The 18,230-nt window shown below is 36.8% G+C and overlaps 1 protein-coding gene across 7 annotated transcripts in view; it reads left to right on the top strand.

Moving 5' to 3' along the window:
• Positions 1-15,422, top strand: part of LOC117160393 (adhesion G protein-coupled receptor E3) — a 75,206-nt gene extending 59,784 nt beyond the window's left edge. For all 7 annotated transcript variants that reach the window (XM_033341126.2, XM_033341127.2, XM_033341128.2 and 4 more), the window contains 5 exons: positions 8,588-8,847; positions 9,913-10,014; positions 11,046-11,232; positions 13,062-13,148; positions 14,099-15,422. In XM_033341126.2, the coding sequence (XP_033197017.1) occupies positions 8,588-8,847; positions 9,913-10,014; positions 11,046-11,232; positions 13,062-13,148; positions 14,099-14,158 (696 nt within the window). In that variant the 3' untranslated portion in view covers positions 14,159-15,422. The remainder of the gene's footprint in view (positions 1-8,587; positions 8,848-9,912; positions 10,015-11,045; positions 11,233-13,061; positions 13,149-14,098) is intronic.
• The last annotated feature ends 2,808 nt before the right edge of the window (positions 15,423-18,230 follow it).

Below are 18,230 nucleotides of genomic sequence, written 5' to 3'. Positions count from 1 at the left end.
CAACGACGAATGTATTTCCCACTTAGGGATTAATAATCGATTAGTCGTCGTTGTAAGAGAAATTATGCGCTAAACGTGCGATATACGAGTGATCAATTTAAAAATTAGACTCACGTAGTTCGATACGAATCATTTTCGATTCCACGGTTTAAAAGGAGCAAAGGGAAAGAAAAAATCGCAAAGCGTATGCGCGAGAAAGTTTCAAAAACTGCAGTCGTGGTAACGGGAATATAAATCTATAAAGTTTTCTCAGTTCAGCAGAGAAAACTTTGTCCAGGAAGCATGCATTATTTACGTAGAACTGAGGTGAAATTTGCCTTGTTTTATCAACGATATTTGCTTAAAAGTTGCCTGAATATATATAGCTGTATTCTCCATTTAGTTCTGGATAAGAAGTTTGCAAAATACGCAGTTGCTTAGTTTTAAAAAGTTAGAACTAAGATTTTCATTTTTCCAAATATCTACCAGCTGCAATTTAAATTACATAATTTCTCAGAATCTCTTGGCGTAAACCGAATTTTATCTTTAACCATAGCTACGACATCCATTTGCAAAATATATTATGTGATAAAAATTGCAGCTAACCAAGCTTCTCAAAGAATGAACAAATTTTGACTCTTATCAAATTACAACATTTTTTTATATCTGAAGCTTTTATGCGTTTTTAATAGCTTTCTAACATTTAATGATACTGTTTGTTAAACTTTTTCGACAACAATTTCCTATCCACCGGGTTTAGTAGAAACCCGAATTTTCTTATATCGAAAAACGTAAGATCGTAGATATGTGGACGTGAAAGGAAAGAAAATAAAAAGAGAAGCACTGTTTTTACTAAAATTGAATCGACGCTTTCATTGGTATGTAATTAGAAAGACTGAATATAATTTTTAAGACTGAAACGACAGAACCTACATATATCGATAACACTGCTTTTAGGTTAACGTTGGATCGAACAACTTGCGTTTATCTTTCCTAGACACGTTTTATATTACGTGCAACTTTTCAACACGTTTGTTTTGAAACGGGTAAACTTCCATCTCCGACGTGTAGCAAAGATATTGAAAATTTTTATAGAATCAAGAAGTTCAAGTAAGAAGTAGAAACAAATATGTAGTTGCTTTCCAAGTTTGTCGCGCATCGAAGCAAACGAACGACAGATTTGTATCGTAATCCATCAAATATATAGGTGTCGCGGTAGTCGCAACCGTACAGTTAAATTTTCACCGTCAACTTTCAAACTCCTTAGATGGCGCTCTGCCGATACAATCCTCGTTTTTCTCAATATTAATGTGTGCAGCCCATTTCCAACATTTATCAGAAATTTCTTTTTTAAATGCATTCTAATTTCTATTCTTTGGAAGATCCATAGTCTAAAGAGGCTATCTCATTAGACTCAATTTCCTCATTGCGTGTACACAGACCAGTACGTAAAATTGTCCAAGTCTAGCGTAATTTTAACTATTTGTTTTAATAAAATAATATAAAAGGAGACATATCGTCTCACGATGTTATTCAGTGCTCGTTAAGCGGAGTAAACCGTTAGTAGTTCCAGTCACGATCCATAGCGTCGATAGGGTTACAACGAACTGCGTTATTTGTCGAAACCGTGAGCACGTCGTGACCGAACTTGTACAGTTAACAAAGTCCTCTCAACTGTACGTTATCTAATTGTAGCTTAATTTACCAGACGATCGATAAACAAGAACGATCATCGAATATTCAAACGTAGAACGAACTCGATCGAAAAACAAGTTATTCGCGAAGGTAGAACGATACTGAAACGACAAGAAATCGATAATAATAAGAAAAAGTAGTCGGTAGGAAACCAAGAAATATTGACGAGAATGCACGAAAAGAAAACGCAATCAAAATCAAGCTTAATCGAGTACTATGGAAAACTCGATAAAGTCGATCCCTTTAGCCAAAGATAAGAACAAGAAGAAGCTTCTAATTCTTTCGCATTACATCTCGCATTCCAAATTTCACCTGTCCAATGAATCAAAAATAGTAATTCAGTGCTTATAGAAATATATATCGTGTCTATAAAGAGTTTTATTATAAGAATCGATAGATTTTGATACTTTATCCAATCTTAACCTATAATTTATGGTTCCATGATAATAGCTTACAATTATAATTTATTACTCATTGCAATCGCAAATTAAGATCGTGTTTCCAATTTGTTATAACTATGTATGTCATGTAAATCTTCGCAAGTCTATATCACGTTCACATTCTGATATTATTGATTTGCATCGTAAAACTACGTTATAGACTACTTTTATTACTCTCTTGAAATGGTAATTACGTAACAAAAACTAAAAATTGGATTGAACGTCGGTTATCGATCGAAACACTAATACAAGTAAATATTATACATTATGGGAGCTGCAGCAAAGCAATTAACTTGTGCACATTTGATACACTTGATTATATTTACCTCATAGCGACGCATCAAATTTACAGAACGATTAAACAATTTGATAGACTAACAAGCTCGATATTTCAGCTTCTCGTCTGAAATTGTTTGCGATTCGAGACCATTATCGATTAGATTATCGATAGAGACGTAAAAGAGGTACTAAAATATTGAGAGAAAGAAAATTAGCTACCTTCAGGGCAATCATATTTCTCCACGGCAAAGGCGATTACTAGTAATCGCTTCGATATAACAATCGAATCTTTTTTTCACTAGCTTTAATCGATTCGTATTTCAAATTGACAATTCTCGATTTTCCTGTAATTTGGTGTCGAAAGATCACGTGAAATCTTTCACCGAAGGTTGGAGAAGGAACATTATCTTTGAACTTTCTCGATACAAGAACATCTTGGCTTCAAATTCGTTCATTCGAAATCTCAAATTCACGATGTCGATTCAAATTTCCGATCCTGTTCCTTAATACTCGTAGTCAAGGGATAATCCCGAGCTTAGACCTCGACCGTACATATCGAGAGGTTCGAGTTCTCTCGGCTTTACGCTATTCTACTTCGCTTTCGTTCGATGCTTCAAAAGAATCTACTCTTTCGAACGCTTCCATTCTCGACTGTTGCATCTTTAAGATATATTCGTCCCGGTATACCTGAAAAACCGTTTTCTTTTGCATAAACCTTTATGCACAGATTTATACAGGATCCGAGAAAACAGGAACGGTATGAAAATTTCAGCTAAAAATGCATTTATATGTAACGTACATGAATATTACGAAAATTACGGAATCGACCTAAAATTGCATGTTCCGACTGCATTAATTACAATGAATTATTAAGTTGCATCTGTGTATCTACTCTCGATAATAAATGAACATCCTCGTTGTTACGAACGTAATTTACGTTAAATACATATCTCGAGATTAATTCATTGCTATTCATATACATTGATTAATTAAATATATTGATATACAATATATCTATTGTTAATCAATACATATATATATTGCTTATTATTATCTATATATATTATATATAATTCATTAGTATTCATATACATTGATTAATTATATATATCACATATGTATATAGATTAATTAAATATATTGATATATAATATATCTATTGTTAATCAATACATATATATATTGCTTATTATTATCTATATATATTATATATAATTCATTAGTATTCATATACGTTGATTAATTATATATATCACATATGTATATAGATTAATTAAATATATTGATATATAATATATCTATTGTTAATCAATATATATTATTATCTACCAATTACATATATATATAATTCATTGGATTTTATATACATTGGTTAATTATATATGTTATATATATAGGTTAATTAAATATATTGATATATAATATATATATTGCTTATTAATAATCTACCAATTATATATATATATATAAACGTTCGATTAGATAAAGAACACTGATAGTCGGTGAACCAATACGTATATAAATATGAAACGATGCGATTTATCGGCTAGTGTAATTACAAAGTCAGAATTCGAAATGTCGCATGGTTGGTTTACAAGCTCGTCGCGTTGGTGAAATTTTCATTTACAGTCGGACGGTGAAAGCAACGTGGCCGAAAAAATTTAATGGATCTGTTTAAACGATTTTCGCGGTGAATTTGCGCGATGCAGGCAGACTGAGCGCAACGAAAATGTTTCCTCTACACAAAATACTAATTACTGTAATTGACGCGTATTTTCTGGTAGAATTTTGCGAACCCGAGGAGAGTAGCTTTCCTACTCACCACTTCCTGGCATTTTTTATCGTTGATTTCAGCACCCATCGCTTTGCATGATCCTGTTTCTCCCGTGTTGTCTTCCTATAGGTCCAGTTTTTTTTTTCTTATGATCTTTCAAGTATTACTCGCCAATCGCCAATTGGTATTTTGCGAATATCATCGTTATCGCCGAATAAATAGTCGAGATAAGCCAATGGTGTAAGCTTCGACGAACTTTCAAATTTGAAATATGCTCATTTTGCCTTTTGATGTTATACTTTAAATAAATGCGCAAATGGTTTGTAAATCGGCGATGAAATATTCCTTAACCAACTTGCAAGCTGATAACAACGTGAATTTAATTTATGTTAAAGTAATTACTTACAGAAAAACTCTACACCTTTCCTTTTGTATAGACCTGAACACCGCTGTTACAAAGAGAATAGAATTTAGTGAAATAAAAGATATTCTAAATAAGGAGAGGTGCATATATTTGTGCCCTTGAATATGAATTTTGTTTTAGGTTATAAGGTCTAGAAACAAAAGAGCTATAAGCAGATTTCTATTGCTGTTTCTTGTAGCCTTCAGCCAGAGCTTCAAGGTTAACTTTTTGGTAATGTCCTTTGCTATAAATATATGAACGTGCTCCCTATCATATTCTGTATTGTAACACTGAAAGAGTGAGGTTATGGATCAGCATACACTATGCTTATACTTATAACTATACTTATTTCAATATATTTTCTATTACAAATTCATCCACTCGTTCCTCTATCAGTTAACCTCAACAATATCATACATTAAATTAATAAATAATAATAACAATTTATTTGATTTTCACCTCATACACTATACTTGTACTTACACGTATAGCTTTATTTATTTCAATATATTTTTCTAATAATAAATTCATCCACTCGTTCCTCTATCAGTTAACCTCAACAATATCGTATATTAAATTAATAAATAATGATAACAATTTATTTGATTTTCACCTCATACACTGTAGCTGTACTTATACTTACTTCAATATATTTTTCTAATAATAAATTCATCCATTCGTTCCTGTATCAGTTAACCTCAACAATATCATACATTAAATTAATAAATAATGATAACAATTTATTTGATTTTCACCTCATACACTATACCTGTACTTACACGTATAGCTTTTTTAATTTCAATATATTTTTCTAATAATAAATTCATCCATTCGTTCCTGTATCAGTTAACCTCAACAATATCATACATTAAATTAATAAATAATGATAACAATTTATTTGATTTTGACCTCATACACTATACCTGTACTTACATGTATAGCTTTTTTAATTTCAATATATTTTTCTAATAATAAATTTATCCACTCGTTCCTCTATCAGTTAACCTCAACAATATCATACATTAAATTAATAAATAATGATAACAATTTAATTGATTTTAACCTCATACACTATACCTGTACTTATACTTACTTCAATATATTTTCCTATTACAAGTTCATCCTCTGTCAGTCAACTTCAACAATGTGGAATTGAATTGAGAACGTGATTTTGGTGGAGAAAATGGCGCAAGTTCGTGTCGCGTAGCGCGAGTATTCCTATCAACGATGAAAACAAGAAGATGGTTGCATCGTAACTTGCTCGGAATATTAATGCCGTGGCATGTCCGAGATAGGGTGGCCGTGTTTCAGAACCGTTCATCCGATATTGCGCCAACATCCTTTGGATATTGACACTCGATATCCGGCCGACTGCCAGCCTTCCGTGATAACGTAGCCGCTATGCGTAATACCCAATTTAGTTTCCACTTTCCTCCGTACTATCCGACAACTACCTAACTCCATCAACTTTCCCCTCCGCCATCATTGTCTTCGCTATCTTTTATCTGTTCGTGCTCTTTTATAAATTGTTGTGGATCTCACTTCTAGGAAAACTCTAATGTTTTGGCACAACGATTCTCATTACAGCGACTTCTTTCCTCTGTATTATAGTACCGCGAAAAGATCGCCGACATACAGACAATGTCGACGATAAAGCGCAAATGTCGACAAGCCGAAAGGATCGGAAAACTTCAACAGGCCTAACGGCCATCAATATATTTCGGCACCGCAGCAGTTGATGTTCAGTTAGCCGTCGGAGAGTCAAGAGTGAATAGTCGTTAATCGAGGGTTATGATATCACACTACTGCATTCACGTTAAATAATCATCGTTTTCTGTTTAATCCACTGTAATAGATCCATCTATCAATACATTATCACATAGGATAGAAACCACTGGAAATCCTAATTTCTAACGTTCCTGAATAAAGAATTTCTATGACACATTCATCCACGCATTTGCTCTTTCTATTCCGAAATACGTAAAAACTTCAACATAAATTACCGAATCTTCTTCTTTATCGCGGGAAAGCGAAAACATGTTAGCCTGCTGTTTATAGAACTAACAGCAACGACAATCTCGGTATCTCCGATATATTCGATTACAGGTTGTATATAACTGTAACCAATGGTATTCGAGCGACGGTAGCTCGGCAACGTAGCAGCTGGTTTAATCTGAGACAGATGAACCACCGATACCGTGAGTCGTGTCTCCTTCGGTATTCCTGTTTGCTTCCACCTACTATGTACTATGTCGGAGGTTCCGCGTGATCGATCCTCTCCGCGCGGTTGCTTTCAATCGATAGGCCGCACCGCGCCAAGCTACGTCACATCGTGCCGATCGTTCCAATAAAAATTACTAAAGAATATCGTCCCGATCTCCGGCTGAAGAATATTCAGTGATCCAGTTAATTTTACGAGATGCTTTCGACGAATGTTTCGCGAGGGACGTAGACAATGTAATGGCGCATCGCGAGAATGTCGAACCGATTCGGTCTCTCGAAAGACAGTTGATCGCTCCATCGATAATGCAGGATCGCGAAAAATAAGATTCCACTGGTACTTTATTGCGAATCAGAAGCGGGCCAATCTGTTGGAAGCGGAAAGCTCGAAAACTGATCGTTAGGAGAATCCCCGAGACCGAAAACGGACACGCCGAAAGAGGAGACGCAATCTCGTTCCGACAATGTCACGTTTCTGATTGAAGTTAGTCTTGTCGGATTTTTGCAGAAAAGTATACGCGTATATTCGGCTGATTCTCCGTCCGCGCTCTAATAATCTGTAGTGGCACTCGACAACAAAGAACTTTCCAACGGTTCCGTCGGTCAAAGTATACCATCGTCGACAGACTGTTTTCGAAAGACCGACGAAACATAAGTAAGGTCACGACGAAGCGTAAGTGTCGACAGGCCTAATGAGCCATCAATAATTCTACGGTCCTTTCACGAATAGTTGGAACGAACGCGTGTGTGTGGGGATATTGAGAGGTGACAAAAAAGGAACGAATCGGATCAACGGAACAGTTCAGTTGTGACCGGGAAGCAAGACTGGTCAGTCGAAAACAAGAATTGTGAATAAATTGTCGCCCGCACAAGTCGCGAGTCGAGACTTGTAACGAAGTCATTAAACGTGTTAATAATATACTGTGAAGCAAAACGCCGAGTATTTCTTTGGCGCCCTCACGTCCTACAGAAACCACCTCACATCCACGACGTAGTGAACATTTTGTCATCTAATTTCAGTAAGCATGTTTCATCGACTTCGTTATTATTTTGATGCTTGAGAGTTTGACATTTTGTTAAGAAAGAAACTTCTTGTCATATCAGCAAAGCTGATTTTTCGTTTGTTTATAATGTATTAGGTATATAAAAAGTGATAAAGTGGCAATTTGCAAGTGTATTATTGGGGCAATTAGGTATATAAAAAGTGATAAAGTGGCAATTTGCAAGTGTGTTATTGGGACAATATTAGTCAAACTTGTAATAATATGCGTGTAATAATAAAACGTATAATAATAATATACGGGCTTAGCAAGTGGGCGTCTTGGACGACGGCCTACACGCTCGAGCAATCGACACTTTTATTACGTCCGCCAAGCTGTTGCCCCAATGAGAAACTGGCAAATTGTCATTTTATCACTTTTTATATAATAAATTACGAACAAACAGAACATCAGCCTTGTCGCTATGACACGAATCTTTTTGGCAATGTAAAATGTTTCCAGTCGGCCTCTGTCCCGGTAGGTTGGCAACAAACATCCATTTTAGCATTCTCAAACATAAAAATAAGGATAAAAGTGAAGTAAATCAAGTTTACTAAAGTGTCACGCAGGAAACGTTCACTGCCTATTGGATTATAAACCAACAGCTTTGCAATCTGTTTCTCGCGATCATTCCGAACCGACGGCTAAACGAATTGGATCCTCTTCCTAATAGATTGTAAAATTCTTGTCGCTCTTTGCACGAAATTAATTGTAAGAATAACGAAAATAGAAGAAAATAAGATCTCGGTGTTCGCAGGATTGGGAGCTATGCATTTCTCTGGAGTTGAGCTTGCAGTACCTTCGGATGACGGTGGTTTGTTGGCTGGCTGCGATGTGTCATCATCTTTACGCAACCGTTGCTTCGATCCCGCGTCGCGACGATCCACCATCTTATCTGAAATACAGTCTGTTCGCCTGGGGTACACCATTGCTCGATCTGGCCATCGCCACTTTCCTACAGATACGTGAGGCGACTGTCATTTGGAACATAGCGGATCTTACACCTTTCAATTGCTGGTATATTTTCTTCTACCCATCCTACTTTTTTTCTCTTTCTCTTTTTCCTACCTTCTTTCATGTTTTCGTCTAAAACAGAAACCTCGAACATTTATCGGAAGTTATTTGCACGTAATTCCAAGAAGTTGCGTTACGGGGTTTCAAATATGACGAGTTGGCGCGACGTGACCCGACGATTGCTGATACTTGTAAAAGTTGTAAAATAAAACTTGTAAAAGTTATTACACGTCCCCATACTGGAATTACGATTTACCGTTTTACGAGGAGAAATCGACACAGAAACGATAGCGAAATGGCGGTCGAACGTGCACGCGAATAGCATTTTTCGAAATAAAATGATCATCGAGGCCAACTAAAATTTGGCATGGTTTGCTCGCTGAAACTTCACGTCGGCCATCTTACACCTCGTTTCGGTGGCAAACATTTTACGCCTTCATGGCTATTACCATCTTAAAAATTCATGCTTTATTTTAACAAGTTCAAGAGAAACTTTTTTAGATTTAACAAAACTTTCCATCATGTTAATTATCGGTTTGTCGTGCTACGTCGAACCCTGCGCGAATACTCTTTGAAATTTAATTTCCCCAATAAAGCGTTAGCTATGGTTTTGAAACGAATTAAAAACGTCACGATATAGGAACGACGTGATATCGTTTTATCTCGTCCCTGATCTCGTTCCGATTTTCGACTAAATATTCAAAACTCGTTTTCCTATTTCCCTCTTCCGTCGCAGAGCGTCGCGAAATTTTAAGAACGAAATTCTCCAGTTTGAACAATCGTATTTTCATTGTATCTTCTCTGCTATTGTTCCATCGTTTCCTATTTTCAGCTACCGAAAGGCAACTGGAAAAGAGCAATGGAAATGTGATTTTACTCGATTTTCCGTCTCGTAACTATTGAATTTTCGTACGTACTCCACTGAGTGTGACACGGTTCCAAATAAACAGGCTGCAATACTAAAATTTGGATGCCAGATGCCTTACAATATTATATTTTGAGCGTTCATACTTCGACGCGTTGCATATTATAATTTGGACGTTACAAACACAATATAATCTGTTACAGGTTTCTAGGAACGAAGGCAACGATTTATGCGTACGGCTTGCCAGTGGCCCTTCTGCTTCTTTCCGCCGGCTACTATCTAATCAAAGCTGCGATTGTATCCAGGTAAACTGCTTTTCACCAAAAGTATGCGTCGTCTCGAAATAAATCTGCGGTTTAGGAAAAATTGTATTGAAAAGTGGACAGTAAGAAAGAAACGTATGGTGTATTCACTGGTTACGATGTGTCCGAGTGCTTGTTCGGGCTGATTTCCATTTAGCGGCCATGTATAATTCAGTGGAGCAAATCCAGTCTTCTCTCAAGTTTATTTACTATTAATCTTTCAACGGTCAACAGCGCATCCTTCGCACTAGTACAATACGTATCGATCTACGGATCGACACGAAAAATGTGGCACTCCTCTCCAAGCGTAGAGAGCGTAGAGACCTGTGTGTGACGTGTAAACGTATTGTCCTTAGCAACGAGAAATCTCGTCGTAATTTACAACGCTCACTCGCGGCCATTTTGATCGAACCAGAGTTGAGCGACGTTCGCATTGTCTCGAATAGATATTTGTCTAAGATAATTATCCAAACAAATTCTATATTAATCGAATATTTTATCTGGGTAATTGTTTTCTATATATATTCGAATAATGATTACAAAATTATTCGAATAATAATACGAATAATTGTTTGCGTGTACTTAATTTGATGGAGATACTAGTACAATTTTTACTATTAATTTACCAAATCACTAGTTAACCGTGAAACAATATTCTATTATGACATTTGAGAAAAATGAATTATAAGAGCCAATACTACAACAATTGGACAATGAAGCTGAAAAATATATTTCACTTTCAGTATTTTGTCCATACATATAAAATACGTATGATATATAAATATTTATATTACAATATATAATTTCATTCGAATAAATTCTTATTTGAGTATGTTATCCAATTCAATTTTTATACGAATAATCGCTTGTTCGAATAAATTCTCATTTAGACAAATACTTATTCGACTGGATATTTGTTCATTAGTAAAATAAATAATTTGTTTATTAATAAAATTTTATTCCTTGTATTTATTTATTATCTGTTATTCGAATAAAACGATTACCGAATATTTTAGCGAATTTCTTTTGTGCAGATACACGTGCAGCATGCAACTGGAAATTAAGCAACGCGAGAAGATGAAGAGAAGGAGAGCGTTGCAAATTATTCTGTTTTTAAAAGTGTGTATAATAGTGGGTCTCATAGCTGGGTGTGGAGTCGCGTCCAGGGTGTGGAAAGTCCCTTTCCTCTGGGCTGTATTCTGTACTGGACATTCTTTGCAGGTAAAATAATAATTGTCTAATAAATACTACAACTTGTGGAAAGATATATTTACGATCTTGCTATCTAACTGGAATATCTAACTGGAAAGTTCTGGCTACAGTCTTCTACTAGAATTCGATAAAACAGAACGTGCGGCTTTGACCTACGATTAGTTTTGTTGGAAAAGCAATCTTCTTATCGGTTTCTGGCTGCCAAGTTTCTTCTTTTCTATACGATCAAGTCCGATTTCGCGATTATCGAGATTTATATGGTTTGAATAAAACAAAACCGACCGAACGATTGGAAGGTAAAAAAGCGCGTAACCGTGCGATAAACAGCAGGCGGAAGTTCTCTCTACAAAAGTCACGTTGGAAGTTTCCATCAATAGCCATTCGAGACTCTAGTCGAGTCGAGTCGGGTCTTAAACGGTTATTCAACGACGTTTTCTTCGTATGCGGCCCGAGTATCAAATGTTTTCCACTTAGAGACTTTTCCATATGGAAGAACGATCGAACAATGGAAGACGACCCTTGCCTCCCTTGCACATACTTTTCTCTAATCGAATATTCAATTCCCTTCACCTCGATTATTCTTTTCTTATCTACGTTCCGCCATTTTATCTTACGCTTTTTGCCCTTCCACTGTCTTTTTGCATGGACTTATAACTAAAAATTCCCTCGCGCCGCATTACGACGCGTTTATCGGTATTCGGTAAGTGACCGCTTTACAATTAGCTTCAGCGATTTAATACATACGTATACGTATGTCGAATAAATTTCAATCAAAAAAAGTTTGAGAACGTTTGTTAATAATTTCTGTGCAAGTGCGATAGTTGGTATTCCTTCGTCAAAGATTCACGCGCTTCAACAAAATGAAAGCGTGTATTATTAGACAGTTCGAAACGCATTTACTTAAGGTAATTTCTCAGAGAGAATGCTTTGAAATATCAGCAAAGGATGGTTGAAAATCGGGCTATGTGAGCTTCAGGGCAAACGCTCGGTAAACGCGGAAACGTCCGTACCATACGAAAGCGAATTATTCATATGAAACGAAGCGAATGCCTCTACTTGATCTCATGCGCAAAAGAGATATGTAGTTGTAGTTGCAATTGGAGTTAGCGTTTTCGGTGTCAGAGGATACCCCGTGAAAGAAAAGTCGTAAAATTTTCATAGCGAACCAAATATCGCCTCTGGCTGGTAACAACATTTTTTATTTGCAAGTATCGCGTGACAGTAGCAGCAAGGGAATGAAAGCGAAACGCAAATACGTCGTTGAAAAAATAGATTTCTACGAATTGTTTTTGATATTGCACGGTAACTCGAATATTTTTGAATTAGTTTTGACAATAAAAGGTAATTATCACGCAGATTAAAAAATTGTACGTGTATTTAACATTCCACTGGAATTGGACGTTCGTTCATCGAATGAAACTCTTGCAAACTTTATCGAGCGATCCGACGGAATTAAAATCTTTCCAGCTATATGCTGCTTAGACGAACAATAAAGTTATTCAAACGAACGATTCAAACGCATATCGAATGAAACGTTCGTCCTTCAATTCTCAGCAAACTTCCCGGACGATATTCCACTTTTGGTTTTTAGCTGTTTTAACGTTTTCCTGGAAAGCGTGGGCGATACACGTAAGTATACGTCACCACTAATTGCTAGTAGGATCGATTTGTCTTCGTGTTCGGTCTGTCCATAGACTAAGTTCAAACACAGCACCTAAACTTTTTCCGGTTCGCTTGGGATTCGCAACATCTATCGGTAACGTTAAATATCACACATGTATGCCATTTCTGCTTTCTTTTCTTTGCATGGATGATCCATCGACCGATCGATACGGCAGGGACTAGTTGTAGCGCTATCCGTCGCGTGCAACTGCAAAGTTTTGAAAATCTACACCAGGAAATCGTACAAGCAACCAAAACAACAGGTAAATCTCTATCCTCTCTGTTTTTCTTTTCTCTATTCCCCAAAAGGTGTTTAATTTTTGAAAACCGCTCGTTCCGATCTGTGTTTAGTTTGTTATAGTCCGACAGCTAGCGACAGATTTGTCCGACTTACTTTCTTAACTTTGTAAAAATATTTTTCATAGTGAATATGCTTTATTAGTTGGCGTCCGCCGTGCGAGTGACAAAACGATTTCGAGCTGATTCATTGAAGTAACTCCTGATTTTAGTCTAGAAAAAGTTTGTCGTGCTCTTCGTAGCCTTCGTGGCTTGTGGCGTGCCTCATCTCCTCAAGTGGCTGATAGACTTTGTCTTGTAGATAATGTAGTAGAGCGACTTTATCTGAACATTTATTTCATGATGTTCATAGTTGAGAAAAGTTATTTCGGCGTCGCTAATGATCTTAGTCAACGACACTATCCTTTTTCACATAGTTAAGACGCTCCTGTTGAGCTTTGTTTCGCGTGTATTAGAAAACTGTCATTTTCTTTATTTATATATAGCACCAAAATAATAGAATAACGTTAAAAAAAATGTTAATAAAATCGGTTTAAAATTTCTGTCGCTGGCTTCCGAATTATTTCGATACGATAATTGTTAAGGAAAATACTTCAATTTAAACAAGCTGAAATTACCAACAAGTAGCCTCGGACTGTGGCGTCATAACTTGTCGACGCGAGATTTTCGGTTGACTTGAATTATTCGATGTTCAAAAATAGATTTCATCGTGTGTTTATTTCGTTTCGGTATCTGGCTGGTAACATTACATTGCCGCGCAGAATCAAACGAATTTTATCCAGCCACTGCTATATCGTCGTTAATCGATATTAATCTTTCACAGTGATTTCACGCGCGATTCGAACGTATCCAGCGAACGAATCGTGTTAAGCGTGGAAATGTAACAAACGTATCGCAACACCGTTTATTTTTACAGATTGCGCATTCTAGTAGCAGCAGCATGCAACTGCTCGCACCTGCGCCAGATCCGGTCTAGATCCACGAATTTTCGGCTACTTTTGCGGACGAAGCCACCAACGAAGATGAAAATAAAGGGCCATCGAAACAAAGGATTTCCATTACATTTTCCATCCAAACGTATCTCTCGCTCTCTCCGAAATGATTCTCTAGTGATAGAGAGATATTCTTCTTCTTCTATTACATTTACGAAACTGAGACGTATTTCGAACAAAATCGATTTTCATTTGCTGCTCGAGAACGGTTGAAAACACTGCAAAGATATCAAACGTTTAAAGCTAAATATCACCGTGAACTTTGACGATTTTCTGCTGTGCTGTTTTCTTGGGTCAAAGATTTATTCGATTATAGGAGAAAAAAAGCACGGACAAGGAGAGAGTTCAGGAGAAACAACCTCGGACGTGAAGAAAAAGAAACGGCGAGAGAACAGTCGTAATTTACTTTAAATTACGTTTTCCGCTTTCCGGTGGCCGCGTTCAAAGCCTGCGAGCTGAACGCGCTTGAGTATAGAGGCTTTTCGTGGCAGGAAGCGGTAGTGAATATCGCGCGCCGTTCCAAACCAGCGGAACTGGAAAGATCAAATTTCACGAGTCTATCGCGTCAGTGGCCATAAAGACGACCACCGGACGCAAAGAGATTATGTGAAGATAGTCGCGCGTCAATGTATCGCGTCGTTGTTGATTTCACAAGCCTTGCATTCCGTGCACGTCGAATGCCACGCTGTAAACGGCGTCGCTCCGCACTACTCCGCACAATTTTACCATTTTACCATTCGATCGAATTGGAAGTAGACGTACGAGTAACTTTTAACATATCCGCGATGTCGTCTCTCGTCGCATACACGAATGCCTCTTTTTTTGCCTTATTTTTCGAGCCATTTTACGAAACTACTTTATTTTCTCGATCTTCGTAAGAAAGAGTAAATCGCATAGAACCAGCAACGAACGCCAACTAGCGCCAACGAACAGAGAGTAAGTCATGCGGCATTCCGGACGATGCATTTCGGTAATATGAGTATTTGCTCGTTACGGAGAAAATCGGAACGAAAGAGGAACAAAAGATGAAAAAAGATTGATCCAATATGAACGGAACGGAGGCGCGGTGCATTCGGAAGCGCGTTCAGGAACACGTTCCCGGCGGTTTTGCGGCTGTCATTTCCCTGCGATGTAATTAACACTTGGTAATCACCTATGCGATCGCATTAGTACACCTAACCACCAGCACTCTGTAAATGTAAACGCATGTAGTTATGAGGAAATAAATATTTTGAAATCCAATAGAAACTGTGGAATACCGAGGCACATCGATTCGTGAACTATTTCCCTACTTAATCGACCGCTTCGTCTGCTAGTCGTGGCTAGTCGAGAAACAAGATCCGTTTGTTAAACTAATTACCGATTTCGTTGCGACCACGCCACGGCCCCCTTCGTCCAGTTTCCTCCCTATTCCATCTCGAAATCAATGCTGTCACCGCTCTAATTGCAGGGACAATTAATTTACGTGAGCTCGCCGCAATCCGTTATCGTTATCTCGATAATTGCATGAATTACACAGAACAGGAAATTCTCGGAGATGGTAAGCATCTAATACGTAACTGTTTGTAAACTGTAAACACTGAAAAGCCAAATTCTATCTACAACGAACGCATCCGATCTGTACCGATCTGTACCGATCAGTGAATAAACACGAACACTGTCACCAGTGAAATAGTAATACCAAAGATTCTAATTACACATATACATACTTGGTACGCTTGTATCTTGTGCTTCTGCCAACCAACGAACAACGACTCAACTTTCGCTCAAATATTAACAACTTTATGTGAAAAGTTCGCAGAGGATGGCATCATTCTTCTCATTCGCGTTGGCGTTATCGATTAAATCAAACGTTGTAACTTTCATTAACTACGCGCTCTTATCGTTAACGAAAGTCGTGTTATTGGGTCCAAATTTGTGTCACTTCCTTTGCTCTTAATTTTCTCAATTTCACACAAAATATTCAACGAGAAAATGTCAAACTCGCGAAAGAACTCCGTCGCGTTGATCGCCATGTCGATAACCACTCGCGTTTGACTCAACTATGCGATTTCATAGGATTCGTGCGTTCAGAAGTTTAAACCAAAAGCGTAAAATATTTTAAAAGCCTCTCTAAGGACATATCTTTATGATTAGAAAAGGAAACTATATAACCGATGTAAACGTGCCACGACCGACCGATGAAAACAACGTGTCATGTCTCGCTGTCTCGCCTAGCTATCTGACATTTAATTATCGAGAAGCAGCGCGATGGCCGATGCAGCGAGCCGCACCCCTTTTCGCTCGTTCGCTCGTAAACAGTTTCTTTTTATCTTGTCGTCAACGCGACACGATGCGACTCGTGTCAAACGCTCCTATTCGATTCATTGTACAAACGTTGCCATTCCGTACACCTGTTCCAAGATACGTACAAGTACATATCTGCTATAGAATAATTTTTTTACTACTTCAAAGTATTTGAATGTCGGAACGATTTTGCAACTATCTTTCTAGTTTATCGACACGTCTTTCTATCGGTTTTTTTTTGTATTTCGAATAACGATGGCAAATGTAGTAAAAGGACGAAATGAAAAACACATTTCTTGCAAAAAGCTGAAACAGAATTCATACAGATAAGAAGCAAAGATGACTCATAGTAGAGGAAATATAGAAGAAATGAAAAGACATTAAAATATCGGTCAACGATTGTTCGTAATAGCGAGCGGGAGGCTTCGTTTCCACTGAAACAACTTCGAACAACTTTTTATTAATATTCCATGTTTCTTGAAAAAGTTGTCGCATAATGCTTCAGTGTGGATAGAATGTTTCTATAAGTTGCTGTTTTTTGGAAATGTATTGGAATGTAGCGACGAGAGACAGCAGAAAGTTGATCGTTGTTGCTTCAGTGAAAACGAGGCCTAACAATCATGCGCTCGTCCATCGAAGTCAAGGCCAACCTAAGTAGATATCTGTTATATATATAGTTAGGTCTATGGATCATCGAAAAACGCGCAGATCAACAATGTTGCACGAACTAAAGGTTAATTGATTTTGATGCAAAGACAACGTAGACGTCGAACAAGAAAGAAGTGGATTTTCATTAGAAAGACGGCGAGCGCATTAATCTGAAACACCTATACATGTATACATACGGTCACGAACGAAAACATCGAAACACTGTTTAAAACAAAATAACTTTCTAAAAATTAGGCCAAACCATTTGAATCTTTTTTAGAAGTAAAAGGACTAGTTTACTAGATGATGCATAAAAAATTTTTGAAAAAAATAGTAAAGGTCACTTTTTGCAACTTGTTTATCTGAGTCTGTAATGAAAATTTAAAAAGTATACTTTATAGATTTATGTTAATTATATATGTGCTAAAAATGTCATCGAAATCGGTTAACGTTGCTATAACCTGCAAACGGTTAAAACTGCGACTTTAAGCCTATATCTGAAATAAATCTACATTGTTGTTCATTTTTTGATGCCTATTGCTTATTTCTATATTAACCGATTTCGATGAAATTTTCAACATGTGTATGTATAGATGGCGTAACCTTTCATAATATGTCACTTAAATTTTCATTACAGGCCCAAATAAGAATGTTAGTAAAAAGTGATCTCTATTATTTTCTTCGCACTTCCAATCAACTGCAATTTAGAAAAAAAAAATTTACGCATCTTCTAATAAACTAATCCTTTTAACTTCTTAAAAAGATTCAAGTCGTTTAAGTCTAATCTTTAAAAAGTAATTCTGTTTAAAGGCTGTGCCAATACTGTATGTATGTATGTACCAAAAAAATGGAGTACGAACGATGAATAATCCGGTTAAACACGAAATTCGTATTACACTTGGGAATAAGCACAACGAATAAAGAGATAACAAAACAACAAAAGATTTCCTTCGTTTCGTCGAATCGTAGATTACTTGCCATGAACACCCGATACCAATTCTCTTCTTGTAGAACTTTTTAAATGATTTTGCAACTTAATTAAAAAAATAACAATGGTTAAAAAATTGTTGTTCGTGTAAATTTCTCTATAGTAACTGATGATAACAATCATGTTTTTGTAGT

This window comes from Bombus vancouverensis, chromosome 18, assembly GCF_051014615.1.
Source record: "Bombus vancouverensis nearcticus chromosome 18, iyBomVanc1_principal, whole genome shotgun sequence".
NCBI classification, from domain to species: domain Eukaryota; kingdom Metazoa; phylum Arthropoda; class Insecta; order Hymenoptera; family Apidae; genus Bombus; species Bombus vancouverensis.
Note: the sequence above shows the minus strand (reverse complement) of the source record. Positions and strands in the feature narration are given on the sequence as shown.